Genomic DNA, 22,073 nt, shown 5'->3' on the forward strand with positions numbered 1-22,073 from the left:
TGTGGTTCTGTTTCTTTTCTTTTAATTTATTTTCTTTTTTTTCTGTTTTTTTCTGGTTTTTTTTTTTTTTTCTTTTTTAAACATTTTTGTCAACCTACTGCTCTAGCATTGAGACAATCAATATATAAACAAATGCCACTGGTATCTAAAAGTGAAAACATAATTTGATCAGACAAAATAATGAAATCTGAAATACATCATGGATAAAGCATGGAAAAAAGCCAATACGGAAGTTGTTAAATCAAACCAATGTAATCTGAGCTTTTTACATTTATGTTGGGAATATTTTGGCTTTCCTTTATTCACTGTACCAGGCAAATTTCCATGAAGTGAATGCTATGAAGCCTCCAAGAAATTGATAGAGTATCTCTATTCAGATTTATCTTTTGTTTTGAAGCTCAGCCCAACTGTATTGAAAGTTTCATCCAATACAGGAGCATCCAATTTGATCCAGATAACAGACTGAAAATATCAATGGATTATAGTTTGGATTTCTGATTGTTTTCCTAGAAATCAACATGACATTAAATCCGTTACCCAAACCAGAAGTGTCTTCTCAGTTTTCTGCTCCTTGTAATATGATTTACACATGGACTGGAATATTTAGTGTTTAAAATCCTTTTTTACCACCTCTGTCTTTCATAGGTATTAGGCTGAATTTGAAAGCTCCATTAGTTTAACACAGTCTCCCTACTTGTTTCTTTGTATAACATATATTTGCAGATATACAACACTCCATTTTTTTTTTTTTTTTGCTATTTTTTGGTTTTGTTTTTGCTTTTGGTTTTTTTCTTTTGCAGAATATCTATGGCAGCGCCAATGCAAACTAGTTGCATGAAAAAGTGCACACAGTGTGAGGCATGAGACTATGGAAATGGAATGCCCTTTGGTCTGAGGTGGCTGACACTGACCCAGGTATAGCTCATGATCACTTTCCATCCCACACAGCAATTTCTATCACAGCCATGTTGAGATCAACTTTGCCCAGCCCAGCCAAATGTATAGATTACATCTGGGTCCTTTGAGTCATGCTACAAAAAAGGTGCAACAATAAACAAGTCCATGTGCATTCTCAGTCATAACTATGAGCAGAAGAACCCTTGAGACTCCTCACTTTGGCATTAAATAACAATTATAAAGGCTTTTAGAATTAAAGCAATACATGAAGGGACTTGAAATGTTAACAGTCCCAAGTAACTTGTCAATTGAAATAAGACTCATCCCTAGTCATAAATAAATAATCTCTTTCCTGGTCTCACTTCCATGCCAGGATCAATATCTCTTAACATCTTACTTATTTTATTACTGCTTTTGGTTTTCTGGGACTGATTGAAAGTTGCTCAGAGGAAATCTTTGGTTTTGCTTAAGTGTCCGTGACATTTAATCATGACTTTCCTTGCAGTTTAATTCCAACCAGTCAATCAGTTAATCCACTTCAATTGATTCTGTGCTCTCTGTTATTGGCTTGCACTCATTGGGCATCCTCTGGTGTCGACTCAGCTGGGTGGCTTGTGTGAAGCTCCTCTCACACCTCTCGCACCTGGTGAAGGCAAGAGAGAAAATTGAGACCAGGGAGCTGCTCTGGGGGCGGGGGGGTGGTGATGGGCTTTGTCTCATCCTGCCTAATCAGAACAGACACTCAAAAGTGGCTTCAGATTTTACTGGCTCAAGAGGTTTAATTGGTGGCTACTTCCAAGGCCTTGATGCCTATGATGGGACAAGGCCTGTCTGATTCAGAACAGAGGAATCTGTCAATAGGCAGGGGGAAGGTGATTTCTCCAGAGAGGCCTGTCCTGCTGTAGCTCTGATCACTGTCGGTTCAAATAGATAGAGAACAAAAAGAGATTTTTAGGAGTGAGCCATCAAAGAGGCAGCTTGTCTGCAGTTTTCTGCTCTGTATCCCCTAAGAGAAATTGATGACAAATAGAATTTCACCTTCTGCTTTTTTAAAATCCACAATTGCCTATTGGAGGATGAGAAATCACAAAGCAGTAATTGTTCAGTCCCAGAACAAGAGAAAATTCTTTGTTTATCTGACCTGACCATGTAGTAGGATTCATTTTTAAAAGGCACGTAGATATAATGGTTACTTAACTATCTGCAAACATCCACACTATTTGAGAAATCTGTGGGTTGAGCAAGAACTCATAACGGCCATCAGTATTGCTTCACTTTTATATTGTTTCCCTTTCTACCCTGTTCTCTCTTACAGAATAATCTGCAAGAAAAATACTGTGTGAATGAATGAACAAAGCCATTGAATTTTGGAGGGGCTATGGTTGCCTTGGAATTAATCCCTTATCCCTGCTCTTAAAGACAAACTACTGTATTTAATCTCCCAAATGCTGCCTTCTTGATTTGCATTCTGAACACTAGAGAAGGGTCTGATGAGTCACAAACATGGATGGAGCAGATCTTTCCTGTATGCTCCAGATCTTTCCTCGTGCTTGCTCCAAAAGCCATCTTCAGTTTAATGGTACCATGTGATGTTTTATCTCCAAAAAAGATATCTCCCTAAAAGTATCACTTCAATGAATCCTTCACCTTCAGAGGAGAAAAACAATGGACTCAGCTAATTCATTTTAATCTTTCTCTCTTCACTGGTGTGAAGGATAGAAAGTGAACTGTCAGTGATCTGTTTATTAAAAAAAAAAAAAAAAAAAGAAAAAAAGAAAAAAAAGAAAAAAATAGATAAATCTCTCGATATAATTGTGGATATTCTTCACATTAATAATTTTTGGTGATAAATTTCTGCTTCAGGACTATTTAGCACAGACACTACAGAGTCATTCATCCAGGTTACTGTACCAATCTAAAATGTCAACACTTTTAAGTTGTATTTCCTTGATTGTCTTTCATGGAATATTTTTAACATCCTATGCCACTGTTAAAAACTGCACTGTGATCTTGACAAATGTAAAATGTCAGCTTTAATGTATCAGACCTATCAGCTCAATGAAAATAACTCAGAAGTATTGATTACTTAATGATTTTTGGGGTATTCATTAACGTCTATGTGCAGATCATCCACTCTCCAGAGCTCCTGAAGTGCTGATGACACATTAGTGCACTGCTGATTGTTTATTAGAAAACTGATTACTTACTGGATTAGTGTGTCAAAATATACTACCTTTCATTGCCTGACAAACTTGCAAATTATTGTATTATTTTTATATACATACGTATATATCTATCACAGAGGCATTATAATCAATTTTAAGGCTGGGGGGTTAGCTTAGTCTGTATGAGATATTACTGTCTACTTGAACTTGATAGTTTGGTTATTTTGATGTCTACAAAGACAAGTACTTTGCTTGATGAGTAAGGAGGCTTGAATCCCTGCCTAACTAAGCTGTTAAGCGATACAGTTGCAACATAACCTATAAAACCAGGTGTGGCAAGCCCGGATTTTAAGAGCCTGGCCAAATAAACGAAATGCAGGCTAACAAGATGCCAAGGCACTATTAGTGACTTAGATAAAGGCTATAGAGTGATCGAAAGACAGTGTTACCCACTAAAATAATTTGCTGTGGCAGGCCTCCTTATCTTTTCAGGAGCTTGTCTGGGAGGCCAGAATTGGGCAGGCATTCACTCAGCACCTTGCACTGCTAGTGAAAGTGCAGAGCAAGGTTTACTATATTTCTTTAAAATACAACTTCCTAGGCTTTATCCACAAGATTCCTCTGTTGTAGGAGTGCTCTACCTTCCCAGCTACAAGCTGATACACTAACACCAAGGCACAGGAAAGAAGGATGCCAAAGAGAGAAGAAAAAAAAAAAGATAAATCTCTCGATACAAGCACCTGCCCTTTATGAATGGGAAGGCTGTGGGTGCCAAGCATTGCTGCTGGTCAAACTGTGATGTCTGCACTTACACAGCCCTTGGGCAAAAGTCAGAATAAAGCCTCTGACAAAGCACTTAATTCCCCTGTCTTTATCTTGTACCTGGATAACCTTCAGATATTAACCAAGGTGCCTGAGATTTTCTAAGTACTTCCAAATTATCTGGGTGGTTCTTTCAGGACCATAGTTTTGGATATATAAGTACCTGGCTTATGGGCAGAGTTGTGTATTAGGCTCCTGATTCCTCTTTTCAGTGTGGTCCAGAGAAGTTGTTGCTGGATACAAACTGACAGAAAAGGTGAAGATAATAGTGTCACAGCAGTCAGCATTTACTGTCTCACAGTGGGTAGGAATGGAAAGAAGAGCATGAATGTTTTTCTTCTGGATTGTGAGGTACTCTATGCAGTCTCTCCCTCTGCTAACCATTCTTTCCCAGCCCATCACAGCAGAATAACCACTCCTATAAGCTCTGTGCATGAGATTGGTGAGTTTTTGTGTGCATGTTCCTGTATACATGTTTCATGTTGTGTTGGAAACTTGAACAGTAGTCAAAATTGTCAAAAAGGAAAATTATCTCATGTGACCACACACCAAGCAACTATGGGGCTGAGCCCAAGCCTGAATGCTAGACATACCGAATTTTGGCTAAGCCTGCACTGTAGATATATGTATTGGCAATAATGACACTAATTGAGATACAATTTAATTTCCGCTTAGGCCATGTGATGGCATTTGAATGGAATCTAAATAGCCCCAGACATATATAGGCCCAAAGCAATTCCAAAGTCCTCAAACAATTAGATACCATCAGTGAAAACTGGATCCATGTTGCCTTCTTTTACAATGTCTGTGTACACTGTAATTGTAATGAACAATGCACTATAACATTCAGCCTCCTCAGCCTCAAGGCTTCACTCTGCCACAGGGTTTCCTGGTATGATTTGCTTGGGTGGAGGTGGTAAACAGAATTGTTCTTAAGTTCACAAAGTGCACCAATAGTTTTGGGATGTTGCTACAGTACTGGGGTTTCTGATTTTGTTTAGATAGCCCTCGCTGTTACTGGTCTGCTTGTTTGCTTCACAGTGCTTTCAAAACATTGACAGTGAGGATTAGTTTAATTCGCACATTTATGTCAACCTCTGTGAAAGGCTTGGCGTGGAGAAAATGCTGAGGGTCTATTTTAGAGAAAAAGACATTAACTTGATACTCGCAAAATAAACATTTTAAGATTTCATTCAACAAGTACATTTAATACTACATTTTAAACTCCTTTGGAAGGGTATCAAAAATCCAAGAAAAATTATCAACCAAAGAGAATCCCTCTTGACAACACTGAGATGTCACTACAGGTACCATATACATATTCAACCTAAAATGAATGCTCCCCAGTTTTGCATTTCAGTAAGAAACAATGTGAAAAATGTTGGAGGCTGAAAGAATCTTTTCTCTTAATTATTTTGGATTGACTCCTAAATATTAGATCTTTGAATTACCCTGATTCTGTAGGCAAATCCTCTCACTATTTTTAAATTTTGCTGAAATGGAAGCAGGGAGGGGGTGAGAAAAAATTAAGAGAAAGAGGTGACAAATAATTTTCCTTTTTCTCCTGCATTTTAATTTACTTAAGAACTTTGTTCCCAGACTAGCAGCCATAGTGGAGACTTCAGTAAGATAAGAATACACAAAAACTTTACAGTGGTGAGGCTGGCTTGATAGCTTGTGATGACATGAAAAGTCAAATTCAGCTAGAGCTTTGACTACAGATAACCTCACTTAGCATTGTTATCTTAATGAAAAGAAAATAGAAAAGTCTTCCACCATACATCCAAATTTACCTAGGACCTACAAAGAAAATGCCCTCTCACAGAAAAATCTTTTTAACCAATCCCAAACATCCTCTCACAAAACAATTAATCTGAAATATTTTTTTAATACTGTCACCAATGTTCACCATTTTTAAAACCGGCTTCTGGAAATAATATGCATACAAACATACTTAGTGTTTAACATTGCTGACTTAATCCATGCTGACTGTAATTTGTCTATATGCCACATATGAACATAGCTTCCCTACAGCATTAGAAATCATGAGATTGCATGCATAGCAGAAGCACCTTCAAAATTATACCTGTTATTTTTAAAATAACTTAGCTAGAATTTAAGTAATTTATCACTATCCATGCATGGCAATTCTTTCTACTATTAAAAATATTAGTTAAAAGAAGTGTGTACATCACCACAAATACAAATTTCTCTGGAGTACAGAAACACTATCTCAGTGGTCTTTTCCATCTTTTTTTTTTTTTTTTTTGTGAGTGTGTGTGTGTCTAAGTGTACTCTCAAAATTCCTTCATAAACAAACATTTTAAACCTATGTTGCATGATCAAGAGAGAGAAATTTTGTTAATTCTATTTATGGTTCTTGTTTAATGGAATTTGTTGAAGGCTTTTTCCTAAACTTTCTTAACACCAGATCTTGAGCAACCCTTTTCCAAACAAGGATCCAAACAGTGATGAGATATCAAGATGAGTTGCAGGTCTTTCTTTTTCCTCCAGCAGAGATAATAGATTGATTTCTGGATAATTTTTCTGCCCCTCCTCCCTCAAATGCAAGTAGTCCTGCAAGAGAGACAAATCTGCCCTTTTGAACAGCTTGCAGGATCAAGGCTTGTGTGTCCTCTTATCTGACTAGCAGGAATGGGAAGATCTGCAGCTCCAGTTTTAGCTTCACATGAAGTTACTAGTCAGCTTAGTGCAAATACTTTAACAAGCCTTCCAGAGAGAAAATGGTACTACTGTTTCTTGTGCTTGAGGAAGAAACTAAAGAAACACCTTGCACTACTGAAATTATGCCATACATCATAAAGAATAAGAACAAAGCATACAGGTTTTTTTTTTTTGTTGTTGTTCTGTCCTGCAACTTAATAGTCAGATATATCCTGGAATACTTGAATGCTTCCACATGAGCAGGGAAAAACATAACAAAAAAAAAAAAAAAGTCCCAAAACCTCAAAAAACCCCACAAAACCAAACCAAACCAAACCAAACCAAACCAAAAAAAACAAATCCCAGACCTCTTGTCGGTCGTATTACATACATTCAGCTCTTTCACAAATGAAATTGTGCTGTAATCAAGTCCATTTTGGAAAAGGGTAAAAAAAAATTAGTAAAGCAAAGGGGAAAACAATGACTCTAAATGGGGCAAAATAGCAGATCTATTGGAAACATGACAAAAAGAGGATGTTAAGGAAAAAAATTAAGTGGAGTCAACAAGGTTACACATAAGTAACACCTTAACATTAAACGAAATCTATTTTCCATTCTGACCTGGAAACCTCTTCCATTAATTACTAAAATCTATTTACACAGCAACTAGATAAAATCAATCTGATTGCTCACACCATTTTTGGCTCACTTTCTGTGGGCTCGGAGCAGTCAACAGACTGGTTCAAGAGAAGTCGATACTTAGATGTTCCAAGTCTCCACGCTATCCTAGCCATGATTTCCACTATGCAAGTCCTTCTCTACTGGATATGCAGCATTTTATTCCTGGCTCTGCCCCTTTGCCTCCAGCAAAGACATGTAGGGAGGCTGTGCTTCCTTCCAGCCTTATATGGAGGCAGAGCGTGCTCACCAGTATCTCTGTCGGGCTTGTTATGAGGGGTTCTGACAGGCCCCACGGCTGAGCCTCTTACATTAACCAGATCAAAAGCGCTGTCTGGCAAAAGTAGGGGGAAAAAAGGTCAAACAGAGAAAAGTAGAAAGAGAACAGACAGTACTCGGAGAACTGGGAGAGACACAAACCTTCTTCTACACTTATACCCCTTCCTCCTAGGAACATCCAGGAAGCTTCCAAAAGAAGTGATATCTATACATTAGGTGGAATTGCTCCAGTGACCACATATATATACTCTGAGCCTGTCAGTTCAGCCAAGACGAAGACACAAGTACGGGATATATTTCTTCTGCTTTGGAGAACACTTCCTGTTTAGTAGACAGAGTCTTGCACAACAGAGGCTAAAATATACCTGGATCAGCTGTACAATTGCTGGAAATGAGCACTGCTGGAAGATTTCTGAGACAGGTATGTGCTTAGTTTTAATATCAGTAGTGAAAACTTCAGAAACTAAAGAAGTCTATTTAATGTAAAATCATCTTTATTAGGTGACTTTTTTTTTTTCTTATACCTTGGACAGCTTAACACTTTCAATTTATTACTATGATCTTTCAAAACTTATGCCACAAGTCAGAGTTACATTTTCTCTCCAGTGCATCTGAGACTAAAAGAAGGTGCATATTTCCCCTCCATATATAACTATAGCCAAATTAGCTTTTAAGTGAAGCTCCATCTACCTCAGCATATAGACATCAAAGAATCATATTAGTATTCTTACAGCATGGCCTCTCTCAGTCTTGATCATATTTTCAGCTGTGGTTCTCTGGCAGCAGCTTGCCACTTAATTAAAACAATCAAGGTATCATTAGACAACAGGAACTTGTACAAGAAACTTTCGAGAAACTCAAAAACAAATCCATATAAATTCTGATTTTAACAACACCACTAGTTTTACCTCATGGTCTGACCTTGGCTTTCAAGGGAACATCTGCTGAGTGCTGGCCATGCTAGTGAGCAGCAGCAGCGCATTTCCCTCTCTAATCTCAGCTGGCAAAAGCTGCTGGCTTCAAGTACTTACTTGAAGGGCTTTTCCCCAGTGTGTGTCCGGATGTGGTTGTTGAGCGTTGTGGCACCAGCAAAGGCGCGCCCGCAGTAGCCGCACTTGAAAGGCCTGTCGCTGGAGTGCGTCACGACGTGGTTCCTCAGCTCCGACGGCTGCGAGAAAGACTGGGAGCAGTGACCACACTGGTAGGGCCTGCAGTGGGAAAGAGAAACAGCACGCCATCAGTGCCTTCTGTTGGCATGAGCAGGAAAACACATGGGAGGGGGGTCCTGATCTTCACAGTAATTTCCAAAGAGAACTGTGGGTGCCCTTCTCTGGGTCTTTCTTGGGAAACAAAAACCCAAAACTTCACAACCTCTTTAACAAATGTGAAATTCTTGGGCAGGAATTAAATGAGAGTCTATGGGACCCAAAAACCATAAATCAGCAAACTAGTGAGCTCGCACTGCATGTCTGCCTGCCTCAGTTCTCTCAAACTCAACAGTACTCCTTAGTCAAAAAAAAAAAAAAATCCACACACATTGGAGCTGAGGGGTCCATGAAATCCTCTGTCTGTTGGTGTAGTCTTACTTGCAAATGCATGCCTGTTGGTTTTGTCTACATCCTATCATTATTCTGTAGCTATTCACAATTAAACTCCTCATATTGCTTTGGGGGTTTTTAGAGATCACTGATTTCAATAAGAGATTTGGAAAAAATCACCACTGTATTACAATTATCTTTCTGTAATCTTATTTCAGTTGAAAATCTTTACATTTCATTAACATTTTTTCTCCCATCTAGATTGAAAATGCCTATTTTGGGGATCTTGAAAGGAAACCCAGAACCCAGGTTTTCAACAACATATCTTGTTAAAAGTAAACATAACAAACAGACACACAAAACTGACTGATATGTTACAAATTCACTGTCATAACAAGCAGACTGCAAACACAGAAAAAAAGGGATGCAGGACAGCAATGTGAGACTGGTCTGCTGAAATGCTAGCTAAAATAAAATGCCAAGAAACCATGTCTATATATTTCTCTTAGGTAAAAGTGGCCTTGTATCAGCATCCTACAAGGGTTTTTTTTTTCCATTTCACATTTGTTTTAAGTTAGTAGCAGAGTCCTAAATGCTTATCAGACTGTTTGCTAAGAAAACTAAGATCTTTTTTTCTGGAGGGATAATAACGATTTTTACCCTTCACAACATTTTAACTCTTGGTGTCTGTGTTTCCAGAGCCAATGGCCAACACAACTTAATTGCTCTCTCTGTAATAAATGTATATGTTTAAATGGCTAGAAACCAAAACTAAAGGGAAAGAGACAATGATGACCAGGCATGTACAATTCAATTAAGTGCAAAATAAAGTGAACTATTTAATTTGTCAAGTGAACTGCTTAATTGTGGCTACTTGCATCACTGAACACAAATACTATTATTTTACAGTGCTTCAGAGCGCTGAACCCTGATTGTAGAATTTTTTAGCTTGATTAATAGCTCAGTATTCATCAATAACTCAATAGCTTACAATTTTAATTACTTGCATTTGAAAATCTAACTACTCTCCAACAAGTTTGAAAGTAAGATATGAAAACTGTGGAAGGCTAGATGATGCGGCCCTTAAAGATACACAGATGTATGTAAAATAGTATTAGGAAAACCCAAAACCCAAGAAAGTGTTTTTCTGTTTCTCTTACTGAAAGACAAGTAGTAACATGTCAAGTTTTCACCTTTCTTGGAGTCCAAAGTTAATTTGCACAGAAGATATTTATCAAATTTAGTATGAAATTTCAAGAGTTGGTAAAACAAAGATAATTGGTAAATGCAGTAATCAAACACTTTTAAGCAAAATAATGCAATAATATATTCCATATCCAAGAAACATTGATTTTTTCAATAGTGAAGGAGACTATTAACCTCTATTAACTATCTATTAGCCTCTGGTTATCTATTTTTAATAGCAACCACAAAAAGTGATGCAATGCTACATAAAGTAAATTAATCTTTTTATTTTTTAAAGTGATAAATAAATCAGTGTGATTAATGCAGTGAAAATTCACACTGTAACTTTTCTGTAAACAGTGAAAATTTTAAACCAGATATAGGTGAACATTGTGATGCCAAACAATATGGGTTCATTGGCTCAAAATAAATGTCTTCTTTACAAAATACTCAGAATATATTTCACTGACTTAAGCTCAAGTAAATCAACCCTGCAAAAGATCACCAATTGTTAGATCACTTTGACTCCATTTTTCTGATTGATTCACATCTTGGGACAAAAACTATTAAAGAAGTTACTCTTCTCTTTGCAGAGGACAAATTTATCCAGTTTATATCCAGGTAATTCTAATTAAAGCTAAAATGGGTAATTTTTTTTTAAGCTTAGATAAATGACACACATTAGGTTAAATTAATTTTAAAAAGAGAGCCTAAAAATGCATTAAAATACTGTATCATCTTAAAAATGCTCTAATTTGCACAATTGTGGATTTAAATATGCCAACTTCTGACAACTTTTGGATACTACTATTTTTCAAAGAGCAAAAAAAACTAATTGCATTCAATAAGTACAAAAGTTATCTTTCTGTTCTCTGGTAACAATTTTACTGTGCTTGGAATTTTTTTTCTTGAAAGAAAATAAAATCAATATGTTATTGTTCAAAAAAAATGAAAGCGGTGCTGAAGGACTGAACACGAGCAGCGCTCGGTTCAGTGAGTACATTGACATGGGCAGAGCACGCCTGCCTTTGATGTAGCAGTTATGTCTTCTGCCATCACTTTTGTCTGCACTGGGACAATGAATTCAGATGGTGACCTCGCTATAACAGTTTTGCAGACAAGGAGGAACAGCAACAAAGGGACAGAAGTGTTGGTCTTCATAGGCTGTGCTTTCAAAAATCCACTGCTGGATTGAATACTTTTAGCTTTTAGCTCCACATCTTTCTTTTTGAGCTTAAAGAAAGGAAATCTACTTACCCAGAAGAAAATTTTCCTATTGGAAAAGTTACACTGTTGTTATTAATCCCATGCATAATTGTTAAGCTATCTAGGTTTACTGACATTTAGAATCCATCAGCTTTTTCTAGAGACCTGAATCCTAAAGTCTCTGACTATATGATGGCCCGTACAGGAACACAGGCCATCTAAATTGAAATTCTGAGGGCAATTCTAATGTAATAGTTTTCAGGGTTTGTGGTAACTCATAATTTTAACTTTTCCAAGGTGCACAAGACACATTTTTCAAAATGAAAACACTAAGGAATAAATTTTGCTCTCTAAGATAGACAATCTCTTGAATTATTTTGCTGTTTGGTGAGGTCTTTTCCTGTATTAAAATTTATTACTTTTGCAGCTGATATTTTTCTGGGTGAAACTACATCATGTATAGGACCAGTACAAAAGTCATGCTTCCCTATAAGGCTCACTGAACCTCACCAAAGCTCATGCTTTGAGCCGGGAATGTAGAACCCCTAACACGTACAAAGCATGAGTAGAAAAATTCATATGTGTTCATCTGAAATAGATACTGAGAGACAGCTGTACATTTAGATTAATTCTTTCTAGATTTTTGTTTAGCAAAACCGATATAGCTTTATTTGTCTTTTACTATTCCTCTGCCAAAAAAAAGTATATATTTACCAAATTCTGACTCCTAAGTGTTTCTAAGTATTATAAATTTATTTTCTACATCATAAGTTGTAAACTCTTTGAATTATTAGAACGTTGGAAAATCCAATCATTATTTTCCACTGAATTTTCAGCTCTTTTGTTTATGATTAATAGGTGTTTAGTGTGGCCTCGTCAGAAGTGAATTTGCTCTTTTCAAGGGGCATATGGAATTCAAGTGTAATCTTAGAAGAGAAATTGCTTGTAGGAGTGAGTTCCTGAATATTTGTAACTTTGTCATTGAAACTCCCTCAACCCAGTGAGACAAAACAGCTCAGCATTGTATTCTTTTTATTCAGAAAGAGCTAGAAAAGAGTACCGGCTGAAAGGAAAGACTGGCATGTGATTGAAAATGCTTTTTTCCGTGTTGACAACTAAGTAAAAAACCAACATGATCATAGAATGGTCTGTGTCAAAAGGGGTCTTAAAGACCATCTTGTTTCCAATCCCTTGCTATGGGCAGGGATATCCTCCACTCAAGGCCCCATCCTATTTGGCCTTGATCATTCCCAGGACAGGGCATCGACATCTTCTCTGGGAAAATTTCAAGTCTATCTCATTACATCCACACTAAAGAATTTCTTTCTTACATCCCATCTAAATTTACCCTCTTTCAGTTTAAAGCCATTATCCCTTGTTCTATCACTAAATGTCTTCACAAAAAGTCTCTCTCCAGCTTTCTTGCAGGCTCCTATGTGTACTGGAAAGCTCATATAAAATGTCCTTGAGCCCTACTTTTCGCTACACTGCACAGCCCAAACACTCTCAACCTTTGAGCTTGAGACCCCTCTTTCCTCTGATCATCTTTGGGATTGTCCTCTAGACTCTCTCTAGGAGATCCACATCCTTCTAATGTTGGAATCCCCAGAGCTGGATGCAGTGCTTCATGTGGGGTTTCACAAGAGTTGAATAGAGGGGAAGAATAACTTCCTGCTCATGCTGCTTTTGACACAGCCCAGGACATGTTTGGCTTTCTGGGCTGCAAGTGCACCCCTGGCTCATATCCAGCTTCTCATCCCCCAAAATCTCTGAGTCCTTTTCCTCAGGAGTATTCTCATTCCATTCTCTAACCAGCCTGTATTTGTGCTTGGGATTGGACTGAACCACTCTTAAGACCTTTCACTTGCTCTTGTTGGACTTCATGATGTTCACACAGTCCCACCTTTCCAACCAGACAAGGTCACTCTGTCCTTCACCAACAAACACTGCTGTGCTAAATAGCATCAGCCAAAATAGCAGCCTCTAAGGAATATCCCTGGTCTCCACTTGGATAATGAGCCATTGACCACAACTCTTTTGAGTGCAACTTTCCTGCCAATTCCTTATCTATTGAGAGATCTGACCATCAAACCGTGTCTCTTCACTTCAGAGACAAGGCTGCTGTGTGCATTTTGCACAGGTCCAGGTAGATGACCTTAGTCTCTATTCTGTATTCACCAGCTCTGTAAACAATGCTGTAGAAGGCTACCACATTTGTCAGGCATGATTTGCCTTTAGTGAAATCACATTGGCTATCATCAGTCACCCCATTATTTTTCCATGTGCCTTAACTTAGTTACCAGGGGGATGTGCTCCATGGTCTTGCCAAGTACCAAGGTGAGATTGACTGCCCTGTAATTCTCCAGGTCTTTTTTTTTTTTTTAAACAGCGGAGGTTATGTTACCCCTTTTTGAATTGGCAGAATTTCACCAGACTGCCTTGACCTCTCAAATATGACCAAAAGTGGCTTAGCTGCTTCATCCACCATTTCTCTCAGGGCGTGCACATGCTTCTCACCAGGCCTCAGGGACCTGCACATCTTCAAGTTCTTTAGATGGTCTTCAATCTAATCTTCTACAGCTGGCAGTTCTTCATTCTCCCAGTCCCTGCTTTTGCCTTCTGCAACATGAGTGGTGTGAACATTTGCCAGTTAAGTTATTGACTAGCTCAGCCTTTTCCATGTCCTAGGTCACCAGGCCTCCTGCTTCCTTTTAGAGTGGTCCCACATTGCCCCTGGTCTTCCTTTTATCACTGATGTAACAACAGAAGCTTCTGTTGTCCTAGATGTCCCTGTCCACATTTAATCTTATCAGGGCTTTAGCTTTCCCAAAGGGATTCCTGGCTGCTTAGACAATCTGTCTGTATATCTCCCAGGCTACCTGTCTGTGCTTGCATCCTCTGGAGGCTTCCTTTTTGTCTTTGAATTCATCCAGGAGTTCCCCATTCATCTGTGCAGGCATCCTGGTGGTTTTACCTGATTTCCTCTTTGCTCCTGGGCTTCAAAAAGGTGATTGATCCCATGGTCTCAAAGAGTGGGACACAGGGCTCCCTTGAACCCAGGACAGCATTTCTCATTGTTATAGGATGGAGGCTGCCATGCCACAGCCTCTGCAAGAAACCCCACGAGCAGCATGTTGAAGTGGGGCCAGCATCAGTTCTCAGGATCTGGCCTTTATACAAGGCACAGCTTTAAGGGCACAGCTGCAGTCAGAGGAGTTAGGTCACAATTTCTCTCAAAGGAAGGTATTTTTGTGGAATATCTTCTTCTAGCAAGTCGAATTAAGGCTGGAGAGCAAAGTGACACATCAGGATACTGCTAACTTGCACACAGAAACATCCCAAGCATCAGCAGAGCCATGGGTGGTTACCTTCACTGCCTCTGGACTCCACATCCCCTGCTGCATTGGTGCTCCCCTCAAGCAGCACAGCTGCTGTCCTGAGCACCTCAGACACCGTGCAGCAGCAAGGATGGCAGAGCCGGACCTGCTGGGAATTCTGCAATCATCTGTTACAAATGCTTGGGAAGAAACCAGCCAAAACAGAAAGCCAGCACACTTGGAGCATCTGCTAGCTTCTGAAGCTGTCAGGGAGAGTTGCTGCTCTGTAGACCTTTATTGTTTTTAGCTCTGAGTACTGGGCACTTGCAAACCTTTATGAGAAGTTTATGCAAGAACCAGCATTAAATTCAGCATGAAGTTTACTTTAACTGAGCAATGCTCAATAAACAGAAATAGACAACTCTTGCTCAAAACACTTATTTTTTAGAAGTCTGTTTTGGAGAGGTTCAAATCAATTAGTAGACTTGGGGAGAGCATCAAGGTCAAAGACACAGAACCTATAAAGAAAATATAAACACAAAATGGACTAAGCCATGATATTAGAGAAAAACATTAAATTGGTAACTTCAACTTCCTGTTAAGAAAAGCAAAACAAAACAAAACATGCTTACTATTTAATATTGAGGTGATATTGGAAAATGTAAGTCTAATGTCTTTTGAGTAAAGAAGAATTGTGAGTGCCAGATCACATCCCTAATCTATCATCCATGAACACATTTATGGAGTGTGCTTTCCCTTAGATTCTCAACTTGAATCCCTGACAATCAATGAGAATATATATCATACAGATGTACAGGTTGTACACGAAAATATGCCACACAGAAATCTTAAGAACGGAAGCCTTCTGCCTTCCCTCAACACCAATGTATCCTGAATCTGGTGATCATAGTGATTTGGAAGAGTGATGTCATTAAAAAAGACTGTGTCATTATCAGAATAGTGTTTACTGTTAAAAAAACTAAAATAAAAATTGTTCATTATAATAAAGTGTTTTGGTTAGCCCCTTTTTGAGCCTTACAAACAGAAGTGTTGGGAATTTCTGCAGCAGAAGAGAGGAAATAGTAATAATTTAAAAAACAAACAAAATCAAAACAAAACAAACAAAAACAAACAAAAAACCAAAACAAACCACCCCAACAAAATAAACAAAAAAAAGCCCTACAAAAATAATTTTTCAACTCTTGCTTCCAGAAATATCTTCTCAAATTGCTTCTGTCTGGTCAAGGCTTAAGCAAGTCTTAAAGGTTCAGAAGGTTCCCGAGTTCAAGATTTTACAAATTTAAATTTCCACCTCCCACACACACTTCAAACCCAATTACTGCTAATTTCAAAGAGAAGCCCTAAAAAATGAAACAAGCTAAAAACTTTTTGGTGGAAAGGGAGAAGTACATAAGTAAACCAGTAAACAATTAAAAGTGATTTTAAATTAAAATCTTAGTCTTTAAATAAAGCAAAAAGTACAGCAGATGATTTTAATAATTTTTCCTATTTGGGATTCATAATGTTTTAAAATTATTTTTATTTATTAAATGATCTGCCTGATAAATACGATCGTTTATTTCTTACTACTTCATGGAATTATGTATATTATGGCCTATTTATATCTGCTCTCATTTCGATGTTTTCTTAATATCAGTTGTTGTATTATCTTTGTTTGGATTTCTCAAGCTTCAAGTAGTCTGTTTTTCTTGTATTTTAGACAATGAATCAGACTTCTGTATAGATTCAAAGGTGTTTTCCCTGCACAGCACTGTTGCAAAACAAATACTAAGCCAGAGCAGATAGACTAAAGTCTATTTCCTAGAGATGACAGGCCCTGCTGTTTCAGTCACATCAAAGATGCAGTGACTGGTGTGCTCACAAATTGCTGACAATAAATGAGGAGTTGTATATCAGCTGAAGTGGAGCTGCAGATGTCATTGAGAAAATAAAAAACAGAGAGCTGCAACCAGAACTTTGGGCTGGCAAGCAGGTATTCTTTCACAAATTATACCTTACTTTCATGTCTCCTGGAAATTTTGCACAACACTTAAATATTTTCATCTAGAAAAATGCACAATGTTTAAGAAACCAAAGGCCACTTTTTCTAGACACTGTATCCCTAAATAAGTGGTACCCACTAAAACACAAAAAGTTTCCTGTGATGTAAGCTCAAACTGTAATAGTTTCTAAGCAAGGATATGATAACCCAGACCCTATGGCAGTTATTTATGGTAATTTCAAGCATGGAATTAATTGCAATTACCTTAATCATAGCAAGATGATTTCCTACTATGCCCTAGGTTATTCTGAGCTGACAATGCTCCAGACTTTCCTGAGGAAGCTGCTGGCTGGGTAGGCACAGGAGAGTCTGAGGTAAGACACCATGAATCAGCACCCTACTAAGGAGAATGTTCACTTTTAAGAGTGAAGACCAGAAATCCAGTCTGTGTTTTGGACAATATTTGACACAACCTGCTTAGGAGGAAATAAATAAAAAAGGAATAAAAGTAATTTTAAAAAATTAATCTCTCACCTCCACAATGAAAGAGCTAATGGTAAGACAGACTTACTCATTTTCTTTCTCTGACAAAATAAATATTTAGCTGTCACTTAGAGTGAAGAATAGTGCCATTAAGAGAGACTCTTCTTGCATTAACTATTATCTGCAACGTGCTTCTTCACAAAGGAAGTCACTGGTTCAAGCAAAGGAACAAATCTAGGCGTCGCACCTGATTGGATGAATCACTGCAAAGGTATGTGGAGGGCCTCACAACATGCCTTTTCCAGTCTCTAGACTCTTCCAGGATGCACTGTTTTATGCTTTACAGTATGCTTAGGATGCTTCAATACCGGAAACATGAAAGTCCATGGGATGTAGGAGAGCAGACCTTTCAGGACCAGTATTCTACATTGTGACACCTAAATTTTGCGACACCAGTTTTGTCCTACAGCTCCCTTAGCAAGGCATTTGCTTCTGCTGAGGCAAGCATAAAATCCAGAAAAATGTTGAAAGGGCTTGTTCACATTCATAATATTATCAATTCTTTAATTTTTTTTAATATTAGCTTGGAATCTAATCAATCCCTAACATGCTTGACATTTCTTCTGGAAAAATGGACTTATTCTCTCCATACCCATAGAATCACACAAGCATATGTGTACATGTAGATAGCACACAAAGTACACAAGCAGACACAGACATGCACACGAACACATGCACAGACTCAGTCTTTGCTACTTTTTGTTAGTGTTTTTTTAAACTCTAATTCACAATTAAATGTTGCTTTTAGAACAACCTTTCAGGGATTCAGCTGTTATGCTCAAATCTGCACAGCTGAAGAAGAGACAAAATACAGGCAGCCTTTTTTATTGAATTAATTTGATTTTTGTCTTTTGTCCTGCCAGCTATCAAAATTGTCAAATAAACCAGCTTTGATTCATAAATAATGGTTCCATTATATTTACTGTGCCACCAGTCAGAGTACCTGAAATTTTAATTCACTTGTTCAGCTAAATTTCATCCTCAGTTCACAGCCATAAAATTCTGTATTGACAAACTCTCAAACCAACTTTGACTCTGAGGTATCTAGTCAACATTTTTCTTCTGTGTGGATATTAGTTTATTGAATAAGTGGCATCTGTTTTCCTCCACATCACTGGTGGAGTAGGTATTTCCTTTTGACAGCTTTCTACGATTTATGGGTTTGCATGCTATGAAGAAAAATAGTACTAAGCAAAAAATTCCAATTCATTACCTCTTAGTACTTAATTAAGTTCATACGCATTGCACACTATAGGTGAACCCTGAAATGACTGTGACAGCCACTGAGCAGCAAGTTAGATTATCTTTGGAAGACAGAGAGACTTTTAATTATCTTGACCTCATTTTTTCCATCTATGATATTCATAAATTTTCATTCTATTTTGTTGCCTCCATCAGATGTACCAGACCATTCTGAAAACAAGATTATATCCTTAGCTATTTCCTTTTATCTGCACATTTAGGCACTGAATATTTTTACAAATAGTGAAGGCAAGCAATAGTTTTTATCAGCTTACTTCACGCAGCTGCAGATGAATTATATCATACAGGCTCCTCATAATAATGGTTTGGTTTTGTAAATGATAACAGCTTGATAAAAGAAGAAAGCAGTGGATCTGGCTATCAGTAGATACAGAAATAAAGAGAGCCTGGGCTTTACCTGTCGGGGTTCTGCGTACACACATGCATCTGTAAGAGGATCCGCTGGGTGAAAGTCTTAAAGCATTGCCCACATTTCCAAAGATGCCAGTCACTGAACTCAGAATTTAGTTGGCTTGTTGAAGTTGGGCTTGCAAGAACTCGTTGGTTTTTGACACTGATCTGGTTAAATCCTGACTCGATGGACCCAGACTTATCCAGGAGAGAAAAATTTCTGCTACACGGAGTCTGTGGAAATACTACAGATCGCTGTGGAGTGGCAGGGGATAGTTTGCTACTTTTATTAAATGGCTGTAGGGTGTCTTGTCTGGACATGGCCTCCATTACAGTCGAAGGGACATTCACTGGGAGAAAACAAGAAAAGTAAATAAGATCCTTTTTATGCCTTTTCAAAACTTATGCAATTTTGGGAGACACCAAAAAAATATCAACATCCTTTTTCTTGAGACTACAATGAAACAATTTTACTTTAACAAAGGACAAAAAAAAAAAAAAAAAAAAAAAAAAAAAACGGATTGAAAGAAACAACAATTTTGAAGGGGTGGAAAAAAAAAAAAAAAAAAAAAAAAAAAAAAGAAGGGCTTGAATGAGACAATGATCTGAATGGATGGTGCTGATTCTGTGACACTGAAATGAAAATTCATGCAAGGGAGTGTCTGAGACGGAAAGGACCCAGAAAAGCCTGACTGTGATATACTTTTATTACACTATGGGATTGTCATCTGAAAGAAAAAGCTGCACCACTTCTGATGCCCTGACTCTGCATGTTGCAGTCAGCATGTCTGGCTGCTATATCACAGACAAGCATGAATTTTGAGAGCATGGAGAAAAAAAATCCCTGCTGGGAACCTCCTTGAGGTACAACAGGGCTTAAATATCTACTGCAGCAATAGTCCCCTTATCCTATGAATGGGTGGCCTCTAAGGATATTATAGTATTACATCTCACAGATATTCACACTGCCAATGCAGAAAGAAGCCAGGGACTTCATAATGTATCTTATATGCCTGAGGTTAATAGCAGGTAGGTCACCATGTAACACTGCAAAGTACAGGCAGAGAGACCTTCATGCATCAGTCTCCCACATACAAAACAGGCATAAAAATGTTTTAAAGTCCCATGAAAATTGTTTCTACTCTTATGATCATCAATTAACTATGGCTTATGAGGCTCTCAGATATTTCAGCGACAAATGCAATATGCTTTTCACAAAGTGATTTAGTGCTGAATTTTAATGTTTTGTGACAAGGAAGACAGGAGGTGAAGCAAGTGGAAGAAATTGAACAGCTGCCTCACACCTTGAGAACCATGTAGATCATACAGTCAATGAGGCAAGAGTCCTGTGGAAAATAGTCAGCTGACAAAAGCTTGCACCACAATGCAAAAATATAATTTATGCCACTGGACCGAGTAGCTTCTACTGCTTTCTAATTTTGGATTCTAACTCAGGCCCATGAGCTAATATTTTAATGGAAATTTTTAAATTAAATATATTATAGACATATAGCTCTCTGTACCCAAATTTAGTTACTATCACAAACTGTTTATACATACAAATAGGTACCCAGCAGGTATTAAACTGATGATTAGAAACTACAACTCTGTTTTGACCATGCATGATGATAGATTTCTAAGAGCAAACATGAGAATTAAATTTCAATTGTAAGCTGGAATCAGCCAATATTATTAAGTGTAAAAAAACCCCAAACAAACAAGCAAACAAAAAAAAAATCCCCAAAACAACTTAATATTTGGTAATATTTTAGAGCATGCCAGTTGCTTTAGAGTTATGTTCTGATAGATCAATCATAACAATTCCAATATTATATTGTTACAAGATATTTAATTTATGTCAGTTGAGGTCCTTCCTAATCTATTCTTTTTTTAGTATCTGAGAGCCTCATTTCTAAATAGGTTTACATCCATGGAGCTGTCTATCACAAGTTTCCAGACACAGAATACATCTTCTACGTCTCTTCAGTACCAGGAGCAATTTGTATAATTTCATTTTGCCTCAATATACTCAGAAGAAGGAGATCACCTTTTCCTTTTTCTTCTTTTCTTTTATTTAAATTGTGGTCATAAAAGTCCACTGAAACAATGAGATCAGGCTACTAAAGACCTAAGGAATATAGGCAGAACTTGTGCTGCTGGCAATATCCCTGTGCAGAAGATAAGCAGAAGGTACATTCTGGGATTTTAAGTGGGACTGAAGTCCTATATCAGTCTGCAGCTGGCTCTGTGGTCACAGATTCATTTCATCTATTCATGACAGTGTCTCTATGGATGAAACTCTAGTTTGTCTCACAGAGAAATAGCAAGAGACAATATTTATAGATATTAGCCATAATGCTTTTCAAATAAAATTTTTGTAGCCTTCAATTTCTGAAAGAAAAAAATAATATTTCTGTACTGTACACTGTAGAGCACAACTTTCATCAGCAAATCCTTCTGCCAGAAACTAAATTTCTTTTAAACTTTTCTCAAACTCAACAGACTTGAAAACTCAAGATGGGAAAGGATGTTTATTTTTGACAGTTTAATCCCTCCCATCTTGCTGTTTAATTGCTGCATGATTCAGTATTTAAGTTGCTACAAGACACTAGTTTTTCCTAGTAGTTCATGCTGTTTAAGTGTCTAAGGACCAAAACCATACACCTTCTACGTAATTTACTAAGTGTGGGCAGTCACAGAGTTACTTTAGACAAAGTCAACGGGTGCATTATTTTCTTGCACTACATAGATACCTATGCAACCTATAGTTGCCGAAATGGATGCAAGCTCTAATCAAGTCTCAGACACAAGCAGTAAAGCCTGGATCACCCATTTCTATTACAGACAAAGGTATCCAGCATTAGATTGTTTCTATGTTAAAAGTAACTATTCCTGCTTAGTTTCATGAGGATCCCTAGAAAACTAGAAATAAAATGTTGAGAACAGGTAAAAGAATGGATGAAAATGGAGATGGTCAGGATGGAATAGAGATTTATTATCATTTCAGGATGCTTCTATTCAGATGGTATTTTTAAAAGTAGGATTTTATGTTTAACCACAAGGATCTATACTCTTTAAACAGCCAGTCAAAGCTTTTCTCAACATGATCAGAGGTAACAGAAAA

General features: G+C 37.6%; 1 protein-coding gene across 1 annotated transcript in view; it reads right to left on the reverse strand.

The window, feature by feature from the left end:
• Positions 1-1,425: 1,425 nt before the first annotated feature.
• Positions 1,426-22,073, reverse strand: part of PRDM6 (PR/SET domain 6) — a 73,651-nt gene continuing 53,003 nt past the window's right edge. Inside the window, exons 5-7 of the mRNA XM_041395975.1 lie at positions 18,957-19,299; positions 8,537-8,713; positions 1,426-1,540 (exon numbers count right to left, since the gene is read on the reverse strand). Coding sequence (XP_041251909.1) covers positions 1,426-1,540; positions 8,537-8,713; positions 18,957-19,299 — 635 coding nt within the window. The remainder of the gene's footprint in view (positions 1,541-8,536; positions 8,714-18,956; positions 19,300-22,073) is intronic.

This window comes from Onychostruthus taczanowskii, unplaced genomic scaffold (assembly GCF_017590055.1).
Source record: "Onychostruthus taczanowskii isolate IOZ18803 unplaced genomic scaffold, ASM1759005v1 scaffold122, whole genome shotgun sequence".
Taxonomy (NCBI): domain Eukaryota; kingdom Metazoa; phylum Chordata; class Aves; order Passeriformes; family Passeridae; genus Onychostruthus; species Onychostruthus taczanowskii.